This window comes from Lathamus discolor, chromosome 2, assembly GCF_037157495.1.
Source record: "Lathamus discolor isolate bLatDis1 chromosome 2, bLatDis1.hap1, whole genome shotgun sequence".
Classification (NCBI taxonomy): domain Eukaryota; kingdom Metazoa; phylum Chordata; class Aves; order Psittaciformes; family Psittacidae; genus Lathamus; species Lathamus discolor.
In genome coordinates, this window is record NC_088885.1 from 56244607 (window position 1) to 56264316 (window position 19710).

Below are 19710 nucleotides of genomic sequence, written 5' to 3' on the forward strand. Positions count from 1 at the left end.
GCTTTATTTACCAAAACTTCTTAATAAACAAGAGTAAACAAAAGCAACAACAACCTTTAACAGTGATTAGAGCCTGGTAATGAAATAACTATTCACCTTTTTAATTAAATGTAAATGTTTCTTCACCAGTGATTTTTGCTTATTGCCTGGTCAGGATACCCACAGTTTATTAGAACATAGTTACGGAAAGAATACCTTAATACTGGCTTGTATGAAAATATAAAGGCAAATAATAGCTGTTTCTGTGGGGTTGTTTGTTATTAACATCTGACTGCTATAATGATTCTCTGTATTGTATGTGACTGTACTAATAAATGTCCTATTCTTTAGTAGGCTTTAGCATTCAGTACCTAGAACATCTTTTGTTGTAGGCTCTTCTGCCATTATTAACCTTAGTTCAAAAAGCCTAATGTAATTATATTTTCTCTAAATCTATCTTAATTTTATAGAAAATTGTCTCATTATTTTTCATGTTTTCTATTAATAATGTATATAAAAGATCAATAAGCCACTTACATTAACACAGAAATTTCTTCATCATAATGTGACATGGTATCTCCTCTACACTTTTCATGTTCACTATTATTCTCACCACTAAAAAGGAGAACAGAAGCAGATATTTGTGATAGCTGCCTGACCCCACCATGTAAAGGTTTATAAGTGTGACTGACATTCTTGTTCCCCCTTACTACCACTTTTTTTTCTTTTAGCTAGGAACTGTTTCATTAATTTAGAAGAGTAGTATCATGTTTATACCTTATCTTGATTCCACTCTTCAGTGAAGATATTTTGTAATTGTTCAAGATTTATAACATTTATACAATGAAGTTCATACTAAAGTTCATCTCAAAGTCATAGGCGGTACTCACAGCTTTTAATATGCTTTCTAGAAAAAAAATAGAAGAAAATTTGCTCTCTCTCCCCATTAGCTTTTGAAATTCTTGGAAAAAAAAAAAAAGGAGAAGAATTAAAATCATTGTTATTGCCAGTTTAATCAGCAAATGAATTAGTGGCATGGGAAAGAAAATATTATGCCTTTATAAATTGTCTGGTTTCTCTCCTCAAATTCTCATTTGTTTCAAAGGCCATTTACTTTGCCCACCCCTGAAGACAACTCTGTTGGCAGTGCACTTTAAGGATCAATGTCCTGTGACTGCTGGAAGTCCATCAAAGTATAAGGCAACAGGATTTGAAGACACTTCAAGGCATCAACCAAGCCAGCCCCAGGGCAGTCTCAGTGATCACTCCCATGGATGTCTGTATGATCTTTTTCAAAAACTCTTCAAAGATGAGGAAACCACATTTTCTTAATTTGATTTCTCAAAGGCTTTACCAGTTTTGCCAGAAAGATTTTTCCTGAAATCCCATCCACAATTTTCCTCTAGGAGCTTTAGCCAGTGTGTTTTTGTCCTATCTGACATGGGCAAAATTATTCCTGCCTCCTTTCCAAAGCTCTTTTTATAATACCAGATGTGTCATATAGCCTCTTCATCTTCTCTTCTGGCCAAATCATTGCTTTCTGTCTGACCTTTCGCCTTATGCTGTAGTTTCCTGGCCTCTCCTCAAACCCTCTCCTTGATTCTAGATTATTTCCAGCAGATCCAAAGCTTTCTTGAAAAATGCTTGAAAAATAGTCCTCATCATAGACTGATCAAGTTGTTCTGGCAATCTGAGTGCTTACCATCATGAAGTATTTTTCCATGGAGGAAATAAGTAGTACTCTCACTAATGAATCCAGTAATTTTGCCTTTCTCCAGTACTATAACATAATTTGATTTTTTCCATCTCAGTATTGCTTTTTGCAGCTGTTTCTGCTATACTGTATCCAGAAATTATTAGTGTGGAAGTGAGTTACTTTCCTTCACTGATGTAAGGCAGTGGTGAAGTATAACCAGCAGATGATGGATCATGAAAGTAAGGACCATTTCTAGATCCTTCAAAGTCTTAATGAGCAACTAATTAAACAAGAATTAAAAAAGAGAGACATTTTGGACCACAGAATCATCAGGTTTCTCTACAAATGGGAAAAGGAATCAATATATGTTAGAAATTAATGTTCTTTTTAGCCCAGACAGACTTTAATTTAAAAAGGAAATAAAATTTCTTCAACTGAAAAATTTCAGAGCATTTAATACTGATTCTAGATAATAAATACATTTGGAAATTAGTATTTGCTACATTCATCTATTGATGTTAATACCAAATAAGAGAAATCAAGAAAAACTAGTAAACAATTGAAGATAGCAGATATCTCACAGAGTATACCAGAAATCTGGAAATTATCATCTGTAAAACTCATAAGATAAATTGAGATGCTTCAAATAATATTCTATTTACCTTTTTGATTAAAACATATTTTTATTACAATTTAAATCAAGCATTTTGATAATTTTTGTGCTATGTTGGATAACCAATGTCATTCTCACCTCAAATCCAAAATAAGACTATTAAAGATGAGCAATGTGTTAATTTCTGTTATTTATCATGGCAAGAAAAACTGAAGTTTTGTTTTATGTTTATGTGCAGGTTTTTTTTTTTTTAATTTAAACACAGTATTTTCATTTTACATGCAACTTAATTTTTGTTTGAGTTTTGGTTTGTTTTGGCATTCATTTTTTTGTTTGTTTTGTAGTGGTGTTTTGGGGTTTCTTTTCTTTCTATTTTGCCTATTCTCTGAAACAGCAAATATCCATCCTACAAAATTTCTGTTGGCTGTATTAAAAAGCATAGAAAACCTTTTCCAGCTGTGGGTGATTGTAGGAATGTTTGATATCTAAATTTTATTAAGTGCGCTTGTGTCAATAAGGACTTTTGTAGACTACCTGGCAAAATAAAAAAATTCTTGTTATGTTACTATATGTATACTAACAGCCCTACCATTGGATTACAGCTTGTTTTTGTAACAAGCAGATGGAAAGGAAATCTTTTTACCTGTAGATAAGGAAATCAAGTCAAATATCAATGATTAAACCTTCGACCATACCAAAGATGAAGTCTGTAAGTGTGCATGAGAGCCCACTTCAATCTATAGTTTTTCAGTAACAGGCTGCCATTAAAAAAAAACTAAACAGCCTATTTCAATCATTCGTACAGATCATCTGCATGAGTTTATGTTTTCCTAGTTCAGCATGCAAAAACTTCTGCTTTTTTTCCTCTTTAAGAGAAGTTTTAAATACAGCACTCAAATGACAAGATACGTGTCTGAAAACATCACCTGATGTTCCGTAGGTAGCCGCAAGATATGGTTTCAGGTTTGTTTCCATGCTGCCTGCCCTCTCCTAAAAATGACTCCAGCTTCTTTACCAGGAGCTGCCTTCTCTGTTACACTGACAGCATTTAGGAAACTTGGTGAGGTGGATGGGGTAACTGACTCTCCTGGGGGGAGAAGAATGTTTATTTCTAGCCTGGATCAACTCCCTGCTCCAATTCCCCACTATGCCCACAAATAACTCTGGCAGGGAGTAAGCATCCCAAAGAAAGTCAAAAGGGAAAGGAAAGAAGTGCTGAAGCTAGCACTGTGGTCAAGTAGCTGTGCCATAGCATTGTTGCCAAGCTAGAAAATTTATCCCAGTAGAGACAAAATCAATCAAGCACATTGGTGCAAACCTGTAATATACAAGTGTTTAAACATTTAACATAAACAAGAGTACATTTTGTGCTATGTTTGAACGGCTTTAATTAAAATTCATCCGCTCATTTCAACGCGGTCAGAACAAAATGGTCACCCTTTTACACTGTGTTACAAAGAAAAATTCATTCTACTGCATAATTATGGCTCTGCATGTTTTCGATCTTCAGTATTTAAACGATAATTCAAGGCCCCCTTTATAAAACTTTTTTAAGATTTGGATTGTCTAAAGTTTCCCTGTTTCAAACATTCAACTTTTCTTCAGAAACTAAACATTTATCTGTCACGTCTGCACAACAAAATTTCCTATTCTTGGAGCTGTGGTTAAATGACTTAGACCCAGCCTTTCTCTCCCCATCCCCTCCCACACCTTTCCTTTAAATTTCAATAGTTTTAAAGAATTGTCATGGCAATAAGAGCCTCTGGGAGACAGCGGTGGGGACTGAAATTTCCCTTTATTCCAGAGCAGATTTGCCTTCAGTATTGCAAAATTCAGACAGTGTGTGCCTGTGCGTCTGATGTTGATAGACCCCATAAGCAGTCCTGACTCCATTTTCAATTTTAACCATGCTGACTGGATTAGCAAGTCCAAGACAAAATGCTAACTGTAGCCCTTTACTCAATGCTGAATCTTAATAAATTTTTCTGGTCATGATCCTTGGGAAATATGGAAATATGAAGCTGTGGTAATGCCATGTCAGAAGCTTTGACTATTTAACTCAAATTGTTTAGTTATAACTTTAGAAACAACTTCTTTTATTTTTGTTTTGTTTTGATTTTATGTCTATGAAATAAGTTGTTATTGTCTTTATTAGGTAATTGGTAAGACTGTGAAATGCTCATTTATAGTATAAAGGTTTCCTCTAGCTTTCCATCATCATAAGACATTATTAATTGCTGCGGAAATGTTCTTCATAAATTTTGGACTATATTGTGATGGTTAGTGTTTCATATCATAGATGAAATTTAACCCTACCACAACCAGCCAGCACCCTGTGTTCTAGGATTTGGTGTCCAGCTGTGCATGTTGCTGGAAGAGACAATTTACTCTCACCTGTTTACCTGTAACTGCATTTACATGGTGGTTAAGGTTAAAGCAGACAGATATAGGCCTGAAACTTGTTTTAGGCAAACCAGGTGTATAAGAGCACTGAGTTCTCAAGGGTATGAAGAGAGCACAAGGGTTGTCTAAAATAATTACACCCTTGCTCTTGTTGCCTGGGGAAATCCGATAACTCTGTTCAGCGAGACCATCTACCTTTGGTAGTTTACATTTATTCTTTTTGTGCTAATTCATTGTATCATAACTTCCAGCAATCAAATCAGATTGTGTCCAAACAATGAAGATTTCCACAGACATTTTCAAGAATGGTTTGAATAAAATAAATAGCGACATTTCATCTGTATGTGATTAAACATCCTTGTAGCAACAATAATGGAGGAGCTCTTCCAGAGAAAGAAAAAGTAATGGAAAAAACCCCAAAAGTTTTAGATAAGTTTTGGGATGCTGTTCTGTGTGTAAGAAGAGTGCAGAAACAGGGCTGGCAGGAGCAACAAGCTGTTGTGAAATTAGACAGTATCTTACAAACTATGTCAGTTGGTAGCACAAACTAAAAGTATTCTGCAAAGAGCAGCCACAGACTCCTTGAGAGAGCTGTGAAAATGTCAGGCTTTTTCCTTTGGGGAGCCCACGGGGAGAAGCACATTTCTACTGAATATTCAATCTCTCCTTTGCATCTCTGCTGTCCTAAGGGCAAGCTGCCATCGCTAGAAACAACTTGGCAGAGGAGCTGCGTGCAACAGGCAGTGCGTTAATCATTGAGGCGATGAGTGGAGAGAAGATGTAGTAATTACTGACCTACCAAGTGCTCAGGTGAAGCGTGGGAGTGGACTTGCAGGGGTGGTGGTATTCAAGACTGAAAAACTAGGATAGAACTGGTAGGAAGTGATAATTTTTTCTGTGCCTGTGGAATACTGGCCTTTCAGATGTACTTTTATGGTGAAACTATGAAGCTCAAAGTTCTGTAAGTTACTGAGGCAACTTTTCAGTTTAATAAAATAAAAAAAAAGACATTTTTTTAAAGGAAAAAAGAAGGACCTATAAGCCCTTTAGACTTGTCTTTTGTCTTAACCACAAACAGCTGGAAATTTACACAAAACAGCGACAGTAGGAAGGAACTCATTCTAATGGAATGTCTGTGCTGCAGATTGGCAGAATAAGGATGAAAATACAGAAAAGCCAAGTCTTCAAAAATGACTTACGATCATCAGAGCTCCTGTATGGTGGCTTTCAGCATGAGACTCCTCTATACCAATGCTCATTCTCCCTGCAAAATAAAAGCCTTCTCAAATGTCTTGCATAGGGCTCTGCATGTGTTCTAGTACATTGAAACATGGTAAGTAATGCCTTCTGTATTTTTTATAAGCATGACTTTAACAGCACTGAATAAACACATATAATGGTTCAGATTGGTGGCTGAAATGGAAAATTCTAGCACATATAGCAAAATCTTACTCATAGGCAACATATTTTTCTAATACATGTACTAAAAAGTGCACCCCCATGAAATGTGAGGTGTTACTCATGATTCATTTTGAAACTCTAGTTGAAATGGCTGCATAATGCATGATTTTTAGACAATTTGTGGGATAGCCTAAAGACTAGTAACCTCAATAACACTGACACATTACAGGAAACTTGATGTGATACATTACAGGAAACCTGATGGATGCTCAGCCAAAGGTTTTGCTTTAATCTGGAATCTCTTTGGAAAGTAAAGGAGAGGAAATATGTCCGAGGGCTGTAACAGCCTCTGTTGGCGCGAACTTGTGATAGCAGCATCAGTCACTATGGCTTTATAAGATTTTCAAGGAATATAACAATATTAAGTATCTGTAAGACAGTTGAAACTCCCTGTTGCAGTCTTACTAGTGAAAGCACTTTGCTTAGTGTTAAGATTCAGGATGTCTACCTCCTCAAATGATAATATGAGGTAATCAGTAAAACACTGGTAAGAACTGAATACTGTTGCCAGACATAATTTTGAAGGCATGTGGTATGGTGAATTGAAACTCTGTAGGTTTAAATTATCTTACCAGTTTTTTTCATAACTTTACCTGCTGAAACAGTAAATTTAACACCATGGGCTGAAATTTTTTCATGCTATACCTCTGTGGGGAGGTATAGCCACCTATCAGTTCTTGGAATTCTGTAGCTTCTGAAAAAAAATGAGAATTTGTCCATGGTAAGTACGCTCATAAGTGTTTATTTACAAGGTCTAGAGCTTCATCCTTCTGAACTAGATGATGAAACTTGGAGGGAACGCAGCTCTAGTTTCATTTTAGACAGCCTCATGAAAGCTGGCTTAATTTATGCAAGGTATAAGGCTTTGGAGAAAAATGAAATAAATTCTTATGCACACACTGAAAGGAAAGATTTCCAGTTTTGTCTCTCCAAAGACACTTTCTTTCATTGCACATACTCAGTTCCATCACAGATCTGATCGACAACCAAGCCATTAATGCTTCATCTCCACAGATATCTCCAAACACAGGAGAGTCCCTTGTTTACTGCAACTCTAGTCTAGGAAGTGGGAGCCCCTTTCCAAAGTTTCAGCATTATCCTACCCAAACTGTGTAGTTAAGCAGTAAGAGGTTGTTTGATATAATTGCAGAAAGATGAGCAGGGAAGATGAAAGAAAAGCAGTGTCAGAGGTGATCACAGGGTTGTAGAATGGACCACTGTGGGAATATGGGAGCTGGCATTCAAAACTGATTTTGAGGAATGGGAAGATATGAAAATAGAAGAGAACAATATTTTAAAATTATTTCATATCTTGTGTCTCTGATTTTCCAATGTTAACATTTGCTTAATGTTAATATGGAATTTGAAGTCATTCAAGGTGGTATAAGTTGATAGACAAGCTTTCATACAGAAACAACAGCTGGAATAGAGCTCTGAGTGAGCCTCGGTATTTCCAGAGTGGGATTCATCTGCCTTGTCCTAAACTTGAGATGAATGAGCTGAGTGAACATATTTCTGATTTTTTGCTAGAGAAGTTGACTAGTTCAGATTTAGACACTAAACTATCAGAAGTCTGAAGCAAAGTAAGAATAGCTTGTAGATTTTGCCTGCAAATCAATGTCCAGCAGGTACAGAGCAGAAATTATGTTCACATGCCTATGAGTAGGTTTTGATTCTGTATTTTAAAATATAGTCCCAAGATCATAATAAGCCATACAAACACACCCACACCTAGATACACTGAAGCCACACTATGAAATGTGCTTTGTTAGAATAAATTGACATTAACATTAGCTGTTAGGAGAGGGTTTCTCTTGTGTCAACTATGTTGTTTTAATACAGGATTATCAACTTTTGGAGCTGTCCCTTCCTCCTAAAATAATAATGTGTTGCAAAGAAAGAAACAGGAGGTTTCTTTGCCAGGAGGGTCAGAATTCCCATAATCTTGGGATCAATCACTGAATTTTCCAGTCCAGTATTTGAGCATGCAGCAAAGTAAAAAAGATGGAAAGCAGGTTAAATGCAGCTTAGAGAATTGTTAATATTTATTTCCCACTTCACTATACTGTTACGTCACTTCTGTGCAAAAAGATAAATGCTTCAAATCAGCAACAGGCAAGACAAGGGGAAGTCAAAAGCAGGTAAAAGATGCTAAGAAAGGCTAAAAAAGTGAAGTCTGACTCTTGATTTGGAACATGAAGTTTAGTGCTTTATACCACTGTGCTCTGTACACCCTGATTCTGGAAGTGCTTGTAAGTAATTGTATGAAAAAAAGCTTTTAATTTATTGTTTTTCAATAATTGCTAGTTTTCTTCTTGGAGCAGATGGTCAGATATTTATTTTTTGCATGAGTCTCTCTTTATTTGCTTTGGATTCCAGTTAAACAAGGCAAGATGCTATGAAAAGTGTGAACAGCGGCAGAAGGGACACACATTGTAGGAACTAAATATCAGTGCATTTCACTGCTTTCTTACCACATGCTCACTAAGGAGAAACAACATAATTGGCAGAATCCCTCCTTTTTGTGTGTAGGCTTTAAAAGATAAGGACAAAGAAGAAAACAGAGAAAAACTGTTATGTAAAAGCAGCTGAGTTTTAAGAGTTTTCTTAAATTTCAGAGTGAGTCTTATTGGTTACAATTTCAGCTGCCTTGTTTATAGCATTAATGTTATTTAATATGTGAGCAGCTGGGATGCTACAGGTAACAAATGAGTTGAATGATCAGGGGTACTTGTGGCAGAATCAGAAATATCCAGATGCACTAAAAAGCATAGAGGTCCTGCTGACATTTTGCTTTGGACAAAGATTAGTAAACCAGCATTCAGGATCACACAGATATCAGGAAAAGTCTGTGAAAAGTGGGGGAAGGATATTTTCTTCGCTTTTGAGAGTAATTCCATTTTAAGCATCTTCCTTTTGTGATCCCTTTGCTATATCCTTTCCTCTTCCCGGGGAATCTTTTCACTGAAGAAGCACTTCATGAGCACAGCAGCTTGGTTTTGTGGGTCAAGAGAAATGAAACACTGCGAAATGACTAAAAATACTTTTTGCTGATGTGAGGCTATGGTTCCTTTGTATCATCTGTGTGACAAACTCCACTTCCCTCTAGTGGAAGCAGATAAGTGTAATTGCTCATAAGTAGAATATCAGGATCCAGTCCTAATAACTATATCACCGAAGGTCTCTGTAAGAACTTGAGCCATTTACCCAAGAGACATAGCACCTTCTATAAAATTGGATTGGTTATAACGTGATTATGCACGGATCAAAAACAAGTTTACGTGTAAATGCATAATAAAATTCTCCTGGAGTGTGTTACATATCTTTTTATAACAGAGGATAGGGAAACAACTCTTATTTGAGTAGAAAATGGTGGAAAAACTGCCATCTGTTTTCATTGTTGGCATATCTTGATAATACACTTTCCCTGGAAAAGCTGAACTTTTGGAGAAGCTTTAAATGCTAAAGAGGCTGACTTGCAGCTTCATAGATCATGATTTTTTTTCTGTCATTGCTTGTATGGTGCCTACTGTAATGTGAAAAGAATGGAAATATTAACCCATTCTGATGTATATGGGAGAAAATGGAGGAAAAGCATAATTTAGATTTTGCATGCCATTATGAAAACATTGAGAATAATTAAAAAAATAAAAGTTTACTTTCTTATGTGTGCATTTCATGTCCCTCTTTAGAGCCTGATGTGGAAGAGGGTTTTCTCTTTTTTTTGTTACTGGTTGTTTCTTTTTTATTGTTATTTTTATCACATTAAGAAGACTTTCAGTAGAAGCCCTCTGACAAGGGCTGATTTTTGGCAGTTATGCTAATCCATGGCTCCATTTAATACATTAACTGATGGATACAACAACTGCAAATTCACATTTTATTTGGAACATATCAGTGTTAATTTTAATTGTAATTTAGTTTTTCTCATTAGCAAGAAAATTTTTATATGTTCAAGAGGACAACCTGGAATATTAGCTATGGGCCTCTCAAAAAGATTTTCTATTTTGGCTCCTGTTGTGCAATTCCTGTAATTTTTTCCATTTTAATATTTTACTGATGTGGCAAACAAAAAGATTTTATGGAGCTTCATTTCTTTATGGATCCTACAAACCAGAAACACTTGTTTTATTATCAGCTGAGCTACAAGGCTAATACTGCTATAATGATCCGTGCAGAAACCTACACAATGTCAGTAGCCATAATAAGTGGTATTCGTCTAACTCAGTTCTGAAGCCCAAATTTAAAAGTAAGCATGAATTTAACAGTCAGGGGAATCCTAATGAATTGAGCTCATTCCATGCAGAACTACATGTATAAAATAATTCAACTGATCTATGCACAAACATACTAGCTTCTCTCCATTATCCTCATGAAAGGAACCTGAGATGACTAGATCAGATAATGATGTCTCTCTAGATGTAGACACCAAAGGGAGCTAAATCACAGACATTTATTCTTGTCTTAAAGAATGTCTCATACCTACATTATTTGATGATTACATAAATGAGCAGAAGGGAAAGAGGTAAAAAATGAGATTAAACAAGTAAGTCTATAGATGTTTTCAGAGTAAGTTGGAACCTGATTATACACCTTGTTTGGCAATACTATTCAAGCTGTTTGGAAAGTGTAAGGGTCTGCTAGATATAGTCAAATACTCTAGGGGGCTGAATATCTCTAGAACACAGCCTAGGAGTGGAATAAATCTTTTTAGTTTATTTTACCTGAGTTTCTGTCATAGCAGATCTTTCACTTGGTGTTTATTCAAGCAGCAGTTCTGACTTGAATATAAACTGAGAGGATCTCTTAAGGTCAGGCCTTCTTGAGGGAAGAGGTAATAATTTAAATACCCGCCACTTCATCAGTTTCATTTTTTCATTTGAGATGCATGTGGTAAAGTGTCCTCACACGTCTGGAGACGTAGAAAGAAGAAAGGGTTTCCTGGACTGGTGAATAAGCCAAACAAGCTTTGCTCTTGCCATGAACATTTCAGTAAGCAAAGAGAGTTTTCATAGGCATAACTTAGTCATTTTTTTTGCCAGGAGAAATAATTTAGGACTGTACAAACGGGTACATTTCCTGCCTACTGAGGTTTTTCTGGGCACAGTTTGCTGAACCAAGGGCACGTTGTAAAATATTTTTTCAGTAAATTGGTTGACCGTTTTTTCTACTGACTAATAAAGCTATTTTTTGCAATAGCTACCGTACATGATAGGTAGCAAGCTTTTCATCATGGATGAATTTCATTGTCCAGGGTGAGTATAAGAGAGAAGAATATGTTTGCATCAGAAGAGATATCAAGTGGTGGATGATATTTAAAACAGATGCTAATATTCTGTCGTCCTGTCTACAATTGCGTATCTTAGCAGAATTGTTGGGCTCCCTATACTACCTGCTTTTACTGATTGGGGCTGACATCACTGAGGCATTCCACACAGCAGATCTCCACCTCCTGGGGCTAAGGCAATGACTGGCCCCTGTTCTATCCATTCATAGTTACCTTCCTCTCAAACACCAAACTTCGTTCAGCCTTGAGCATGAGAAACTCCTTTTCATGAACATGGGACCCTCCTTTTCATTGCTGCCTTAAACTGCAAACTGACTGTCTGTAAGTTTGGCAGAAAAAAACAGATCCTCCTTAAAGTGTATTAAATGGGAAGCACACTATGTCCTTGAAGGGCATACATGTGGATACATGCCGTTTTCAAGTGCGAGGGTCCAAACCCCATAAGGCTGTACAATTAATCCAGTATTCCCCAGAAGCCTGAGAGCCTCGATGTTTCAGATGCAGTCCAAATGCTCTGCAGACCAACATGAGATATGGACATTAACATGTAGGTGAAACACCAGCTTATTGGAATGGATACAATCTGCCCTCTGAATGAACTGAAAGCCAGGTCCTTATTTTTCAAATTCTCTGAATATTAATCTTCCCTAGGTGGAATAAAACTGAGCCATATGCTAGCCACTTGTTCCCAATGCAAGTCTCATCCTGAGCTTATTTTTGGCTGTGTGTATCTATGTCTCTATATCCATATTCACACATACAGAGCACACTGGCACCAATGGCCAAGGTGCAGAGCTAAGATGAGAGTGTGTCTGATGACAACCGGCCTTCAGAGGCTGGGAACAATGGCTATGGTTGTACAAAGCATATACTGCTTTCTTTGTGAAAAATAGATGTATCTACTTCTGCATACTGAGTACATCAATTGTGGTGTGCATCAGCCCACTGCAAAATTTGTTCTTTGGTCAAAGTATTTTGGTGGCCAAGGTACTCTGGATGCCTCCTAAGTCTACTGTGGTGTCCATCTAAGCACAAGTCTGAATAAGGACTAAAGCAGCTAAAAGGTTCCTACTGTTAAAACACTGAGTGCCAATTTTTTCTTTATACCAGCATACCAAACCAACAAAGGCTTTGGTGGAGAGGTTTCTTCCAAAAGAAGGAATTTTGCCTCCCACCATATGTAAAGAAAAACAGATGGCAGAAGGGAGAGAACAGATTCCCCCCTTTTGGGATGAAGAGCTCATTTAGAAGACAATTTTGCAGTAATTGTGTGTGGTTCCAAGATGTTTCTTCAAAAGTTGGAAGGGGCATGTCTGTGCTGAGGACCAGGTGGGCTCTGCAGTATGCCCTGCAGCACCAGGCTTTTCACTGTTAAGAAAAGGAGCCTCCCCAAGTGCATACTGTCTCCCTGGGCCCAGATTTATCAGGGCTAAAGTTAGGGTGCAAACAAATCCTACATTCAAATCCAGGCCCAAGAAAAGATTCCTTTCCTTATAACATAGCCAGAGAATCTTATAAACTTCCAAGTTCAGAGCTGTAGCTGCCATCTTCTGACAGCTATACTACCAAATAATTTACTCTGATGTAAAGTAGCACAGCTCAACTGCCTTTGACAGAGCTCAGCTGGGTTCATCTGCAAAACCATTGCAATCTTTACAGAGACGGTGCCACCCTTTCACTGCTGAACTCAAAGCTAGTGTCCTATGTCCATAACACAGCCCTGTTACTCGCAAAATTTGGTCCAGAGTTAAAGGCTGGGCCCAATCCCTTCTTATTAATCATCTGAAACTCCTCTCCTTGTAGGTTGCTGGGAATGTCCACCCAGAATGTGATTTTATGACAGAGCTGAAGAAAAAGGAGGCTGAATGTCTAGAGGACACAGAAGAGCATGGAAATGCAACACCAGCAGGTATCCATGTGTGAGAGATTAAAAGACAGAGAGAAACAACACTTTACCAGAGTCAGAAGACAGCCATGCTGCCAATGTGTTTGTCCAAGTGTTTTACTTCTTGTCCCATATCCTTGTTCTCTGGTCAGCTTTCTTCTGTCTACTCCCAGTCATCATTCACTTTCAAATCTTTTTTTCAACATTTTTTTTCAAAATAAAAAATGGATGGTCAATCCATCTGAGTGAATCCTTGCACCCTTGTCCTATTCCTTCCCCAACTGGATGCTATCATGGCATCACACTTGTTCTGTGAGGGCAAGTCGGTCTTTAAAACCAGTGTAACCCCTTAACAAATACTGTCACGTGGCCTTTCTTCCAGCAACTTTTGTCCCACAATACATTTTCACTTGTTGCATTATGTCTGAAAACCCACCACATTCTTACAAAAGGGGTCTAACTAAAGCAGATTAAATAGTCCCCTGGAGGTGTTTGTTTCTCAATATAAAATAAAAATTGTGGCTAAATAATTTTTATAAAATATGTAAGGGGTGGAATGTCAAAGTTTAAAAAGTTTTGGGTTTTTATTATACTCAAATATAATTATGCTTAAAAATAAGTTTTGCTTTCTACCCGAGGTTGCAAGAGAGCCTGGGACAAATTAATGTGCTGGCCAGAGGCAGATGCTGGAGACACTCTTGCCTTACCATGTCCAAACATCCTCTTTCACTTCATGAAGGAGTCAGGTGATGTACTATCATGGTTGCACTCCTAATATTGTGTTGCATGCCTGGCAAAAGCATTTCTGAGAATGGGGGCTGAAGACAGAGTATTGCAAGTTCCTGCTATTTGGATCAGAACATTACTGCAAAGATTTCAGTAGGATCTGAAGGAGCTTATCAGTTCTTTTCCTATTTTAAATGTATACATAACTGTATATAATCACAGTCTGTGATGAGGTTGTGAGCCAAAGAACACTGAAATCAATAAAGTGATTTCTATTGGTTTCCATAGACTTTGGGATCAGATTGTTGCATGAGTTCTCCATACAGCTTGTACGGCGGTAGTTTAAGTCAGAACTTAAGCATAGGTCTTTATGAAATTTATGTTGTGATTAGTGTGAGATGAAATGAAAGGCAGAAGAAAGAATAATGTGATTGTTCTTTAAAACCAAGCAGATACAAAGCAGAATTTTGTCATTGAAATAGCATATGTGTTAGGTCAAATGCAAGACTGCAAACTAATGCTCTTGTGACTGCTTACTGTCTGGGTAAATACGGCTAGGAACAAATTGAAAGCCCATAAGGAGGAAACCATCTTCCAGGAAAGACTTAGATCTGGCAATTCCACAAGAAAAAGAAACTGCAAAATCCAACCTCTTCCTCACTCACACATGCTAGTTATAAAAGAGGGATAAGGAAAATCCCTTTCATCTGTACAGATTCATTTCCTGCCCTGAGATTCTTTGACTTACCCTGCATCTGACTCATTAATCTTTTTATGGAAACATGCTATCCTCATAGAACAAACTGCTTATTCCAGCCTCTCATCTGCAAAGAAAGGGTAAGCCCCAAGATTGAGAAAGGATACATTAAAAGGTGAGTGCTGAAAAAAGCAGAATTCTGATGGAGCAGTGCTTCCCAATCTTCTTCAGTAGACAGCCTTGCCTCTGATGTGATTTCTTCTTCATTCCTTCCAACTTCTACCTCTGCTACCTCATTTCTCTCTCTTTTTCCCATTGCTTGTCTCTAGATAAATCAATTTCTTTCTGACTACCCGGATGTACACATGCAAAATGTCCTATCAACTCAGTGAGATACTAATGGAGACGATCCTTTCCTCCTGATATAATCTTCATAAGAGCAAAAATCTTCTCACATTTTTTATTTTCTGTGTTATGGGGCTCTTCATCAGAAAAAAATAAGTGTTTCTGTTTCAGTTGGGATAGTAAAAAGGAACTGCACAAAGAAAGGCTGGTCTGATCCATTCCCTCCCTATCATATTGCTTGTCCAGTAGAAGATGAGATTCCACTTGACGAAGTAAGTTTAATTAAATAAATATATGTGAATGGTGTGCTGATGTTAAAGGATTACTTTATATTCCTGAAGACCACTGTGGAAAGAAATTTAGCCAAAGCTGAAATTTCTTATTAAGCGTGGAATGCAATTATAATTTTTCTCTAGTTACTTTTTTTGGAGAATTACTAAGGATATTTTATTATTCAGGAGTACTACTGTAACAAAAATAAAGCCAGCTGCAAATCCTATGCCATCATGCAGTACTATTGAACTTGCTTGCAGCTATAACAGCTAGAGGCATATCACAAAATGAAAATATGAATTCAGACATTTCAATAATATCAGTCAGCAAGATCATTTTGTGGCATCACAAGATCAGTACAGCAAAGGTGCTGTTATAACACCACTATTTAAAACCCAGAAATATCTCAGGATGAAAGCGATTTCTGGTTTCTCATCCTGCCTAGCATAAAATATCTAATTCAACAAGCGAAAAAAACCTACATCTCTGTAATGCATTCAGAATTTGACATATTTCTTCAGCTAGGTTTGCACAATTGTTGATATTTAGAGGTTGTATGTACAGGGAAATATTGTGCTTGATCTCTCATAAGGATACAAACATATTGTATAGATGTACTTAGCTTCCTGTAACTCCTCTTCCAGAGAATAGACTAGGGCTAGTCAGAAATGCACACAACATGAATGTAGGATCCTCAGCTCCAAAGGTCTTGCTCTGCTAAACCAGACCTATCAACCTGCACTTGTAAGTGTGGTGTGGTGATAGAACCTTTTTCTTGCTGGCAGAAAGTGATAAGGTGTCATTTTACAATGAGTTGTATTGTCTTCTGTGGGTGCTTGTCTGCATTCATTAACTAGAAAAGAAACAAAATAAGAAGAAACAGGTTTGTGTTAACAATTGAACAGCACAGTTCTGTGGCCATGCTCTCAGCCAGCCTGTTTTACTATAAACTCATCTGCTCATATTCGGGCAGCTAACTTTTAATCACCTAAGATAAATGAAATAAATCCTACATAATATCAGACTTATAATGCCTTAAGTTATACTTATGGCTCAAAGTAAGTATCTGCCCTTCCCCACAGAGAACTGTACCAACACACTGCATAGCTGCACAGATTTTAGGATATAAAAACATTGAAACAGGACCTAAGAGAGAGACCATGTTAGGTTTAAGGAAAATAGTTTCAGCCTAAAGCTTATTCCTTCTATTTTCTTCTTCAATGTGTGATAATTGAAGTCAGCGTATTTTCACTCAGAGATCATGTCTGATAGAGGTGCCAGTTAAATGGAAATGGATTTTGATTGACATTGTGGCTGAGTAACAATTGAGTTTGGCAGCAAGAAAAAAGAGGAAAAAAAATGACCAACACCATGAAAAAAAAAAAAAAAACAGCTCACAACACACACACAGAAAAAAAAAAAAAAAAGGAAAGGAAGAATAAAAAATAAAAAAAGGAAAGGAAGCAGAGTGAAGAAATTTGGAGACACATAAGGAAAGGCTGAAAGAATTTTGTATTCATCATGTAGACAGCTGCCAGCAGGATTGTCCTGTTACTGCTGGGGAGAAAACATGGTATAAAATGCAGTGCTTATAAAAATGCACTAGAGTTTTTACAATGCCTTCTTGCTTTTTTTATGGTTTGATGAATGAGCTTCAAACCATCCTGATTAATACGTTTCTTTATCAGACTGGGCTATAGGATGAGTCTTCAGAAAAGAAACAATGAGTAATTTCAGTTGAATTGTGCTGTGGGGTTAAAAGGGGAAAAAAAAGGGGAGTCAGGGATGTGAACAGATTGGAAGCACTGAACAAAGCAAAACTACCAGAACCTGTGAAACAGCTGTCATTTGGCTGCAAGCTATGTGACAAATAATTCTATTCTTTTCTAGAAATCCTACTTTTCTACTATAAAGATCATCTACACTGTAGGGTACAGTGTATCGATCACCTCACTCATTATTGCCGTGACAGTTCTTATTGCATTCAGGTATGTATGGTTATTCTCTAGCCTCGATTCTTTTAACAGTTCTTAGTATCCTGGGCTGTGTGAGACAGCATTAGATATAATAAAAAAAGAATATAGATATTCAGAAGAATAAAAATAAAATATTCTGTACATATTGATTCAATAATATTAAATTGAGGCTAGAAACAAAAAGCTACCAGGCATAAGAAGAAGAACTGGGAAATAAACCCCGACTGTCTATTGTTGACTCAGTTTAATACTAAATGACCAGTAGTTAATTTTTCTTGCTTTAGTGGAATGAACGTTTTGTAAGTTTGTATGTATGTTTGCTTTTTATAGTTTCAATGAATTTTATATTAAGAAGAATAATACACACAAATAACTTGATTCTGAATAATGTTCCTACAGCACTGCATGCGCTGAAACATTTACAACTAAAGACATATTTTGAAAGTTAGACACTCTACATTTGGAAAGTTTCTTTCCAGCTACTAGATATTTTCAGATATAATTAGATTGTCTAGAGTAAAATAAATTGATTATTTTCTCATTTAATGTAGATTTGTTATTTACTGCCATATAGGATTTATTTTATTAATCTGTTTATTTCTTGTATATCCTCAAAACAAAAAAGAACAGTGTTTGTATTATGCTGTGAGAGTCATGTTTCTCTGGGGAAAGTTTCTTGACCTCTGCTGATTCCTAGTTCATGTCTGGAAGGCAACAGATACGTTTATTGACATCCACTCTGACCTCAGGGAAACAAACCAGCCTAAATGAGGGGAAAGAAAGAAACAATGGGCATAAAGAGACTTATCAATAGGGAGGAAAAAGTTATAGTTAACAATGGGGTTGGCATTTGAGTTCAGTAATAAAATTCTGCTCACTCTAAGTGAGCTTTAAGATTAAGTGATTACTGGATCTGGGTGTAATTCAGCTTTTAATGGAACTCTTTGCTTATGAGGTAAAATCTTCAGCTTCAAAGGAAAATATAAAGTTGATGCTTTATAACTCCTCCAAAAGCTTGTATTTGATAACAGTAAAAATTTAATCTGACTGAATTGAGAATTTAAAGTAGATGTGACAAATTGTGTTAAAGCTCTCATCTGCATTAATTTATTTTATAAGAGGAACTTTGGAGAACTAAGGAAGACTTTTTTATTTCTGAATATAAGGCTGTCTACACAGGGGTTTAATGCACTTTAACTCACCCGCAGCTTAAGGTATAGAAAATCTTGCTGAATTTTATTCTGTTAATTGAGAAAACTGTTTAGCTAGTTTGGGATTTCTCTGCATGCTTGTTCTTGGGAGTGGTTTAGAAATAGTCAGAACTGTAGCTGTTAAGATCATTCCTTAAATGCAGGTTTCTCTTGGCCCAAAATCAATGCTGACGAGAGGCCTGGCTCAGGGATACTAAACACAAACTAAAACTGAGATTCCTGAAATTTGGCAGCAACATCACCAGGTCACCATCTAATAGCAAAGGTGGTTAAGGTGTAAGACTGTGAGTGAATTGCTTTACATGAGGAAGGTTTCTAACTCTGCCTGCATGCAAAGACAGCTTAGTAAATGAACGTGTACTTTCTATATGTGCTTGCAAGTAACTGAGATTAAACAAGAGCTTATTGCACATTTTAATTACTGCCAACACAAGTCAGTTAATTGCCTCAGAAGGACCTCTCCTTTTCTTGCAGGAGGCTTCGCTGTCCCAGAAATTATATCCATGTACAGCTCTTTTTCACTTTTATCTTGAAAGCTATTGCTATCTTCATTAAGGATGCTGTTCTTTTCCAAGAGGAAGATATTGATCATTGCAGCTTCTCTACAGTAAGCATATGAAAAGCAGGATACTGTGGTACTTGATGTTTTTGCGTACTATCTATACATGGTTTCACTTTTCATGGCTTTTTCTACTTACCCTTTTTTTCCTTCTAATCAGATAATGAAAATAATATAATTCTTTTATTCAGTATGTTTTACCTCCATAAGTGTGCACCTCATGTCCTTCAGTGTTCTGAATGCATAAATTTGTAATCCTAAAGTTCTCTACATCAGGCACAGATTTTGCCATAGAAAAAAGCAGTATCATTACACTGTTACAGTTCCATGATTTAAAGGTTAAAATTTGCTATCTCTGAGTACCTCATAGTACAAGTTTTAAGAGCTGATGCTTCTGGAAATGTTTGATTTCATGTTCTGACTAAAAACTGAATTATACACTGAAAAACATGCAAGGTACTAGGCTATCAACTTAGCTTTGATCCAGCCACAAATACTGGCAAGATGGCAATGGTTTTCAAGCAAAGGTTTATGGGATGATTATTCTACATTCACAAAAATGTAGAACTGAGTGTAAGTAAGAAAGTGGGTGAAGAACA

General features: G+C 36.7%; 1 protein-coding gene across 2 annotated transcripts in view; it reads left to right on the forward strand.

Annotated features, from left to right (window-relative positions):
• GHRHR (growth hormone releasing hormone receptor) overlaps positions 1–19710 on the forward strand; it is a 40752-nt gene that overhangs the window by 11384 nt on the left and 9658 nt on the right. For both annotated transcript variants that reach the window (XM_065666905.1, XM_065666906.1), the window contains exons 2-6: positions 13243–13348; positions 13963–14070; positions 15264–15364; positions 17256–17353; positions 19027–19159. In XM_065666905.1, the coding sequence (XP_065522977.1) occupies positions 13276–13348; positions 13963–14070; positions 15264–15364; positions 17256–17353; positions 19027–19159 (513 nt within the window). In that variant the 5' untranslated portion in view covers positions 13243–13275. The remainder of the gene's footprint in view (positions 1–13242; positions 13349–13962; positions 14071–15263; positions 15365–17255; positions 17354–19026; positions 19160–19710) is intronic.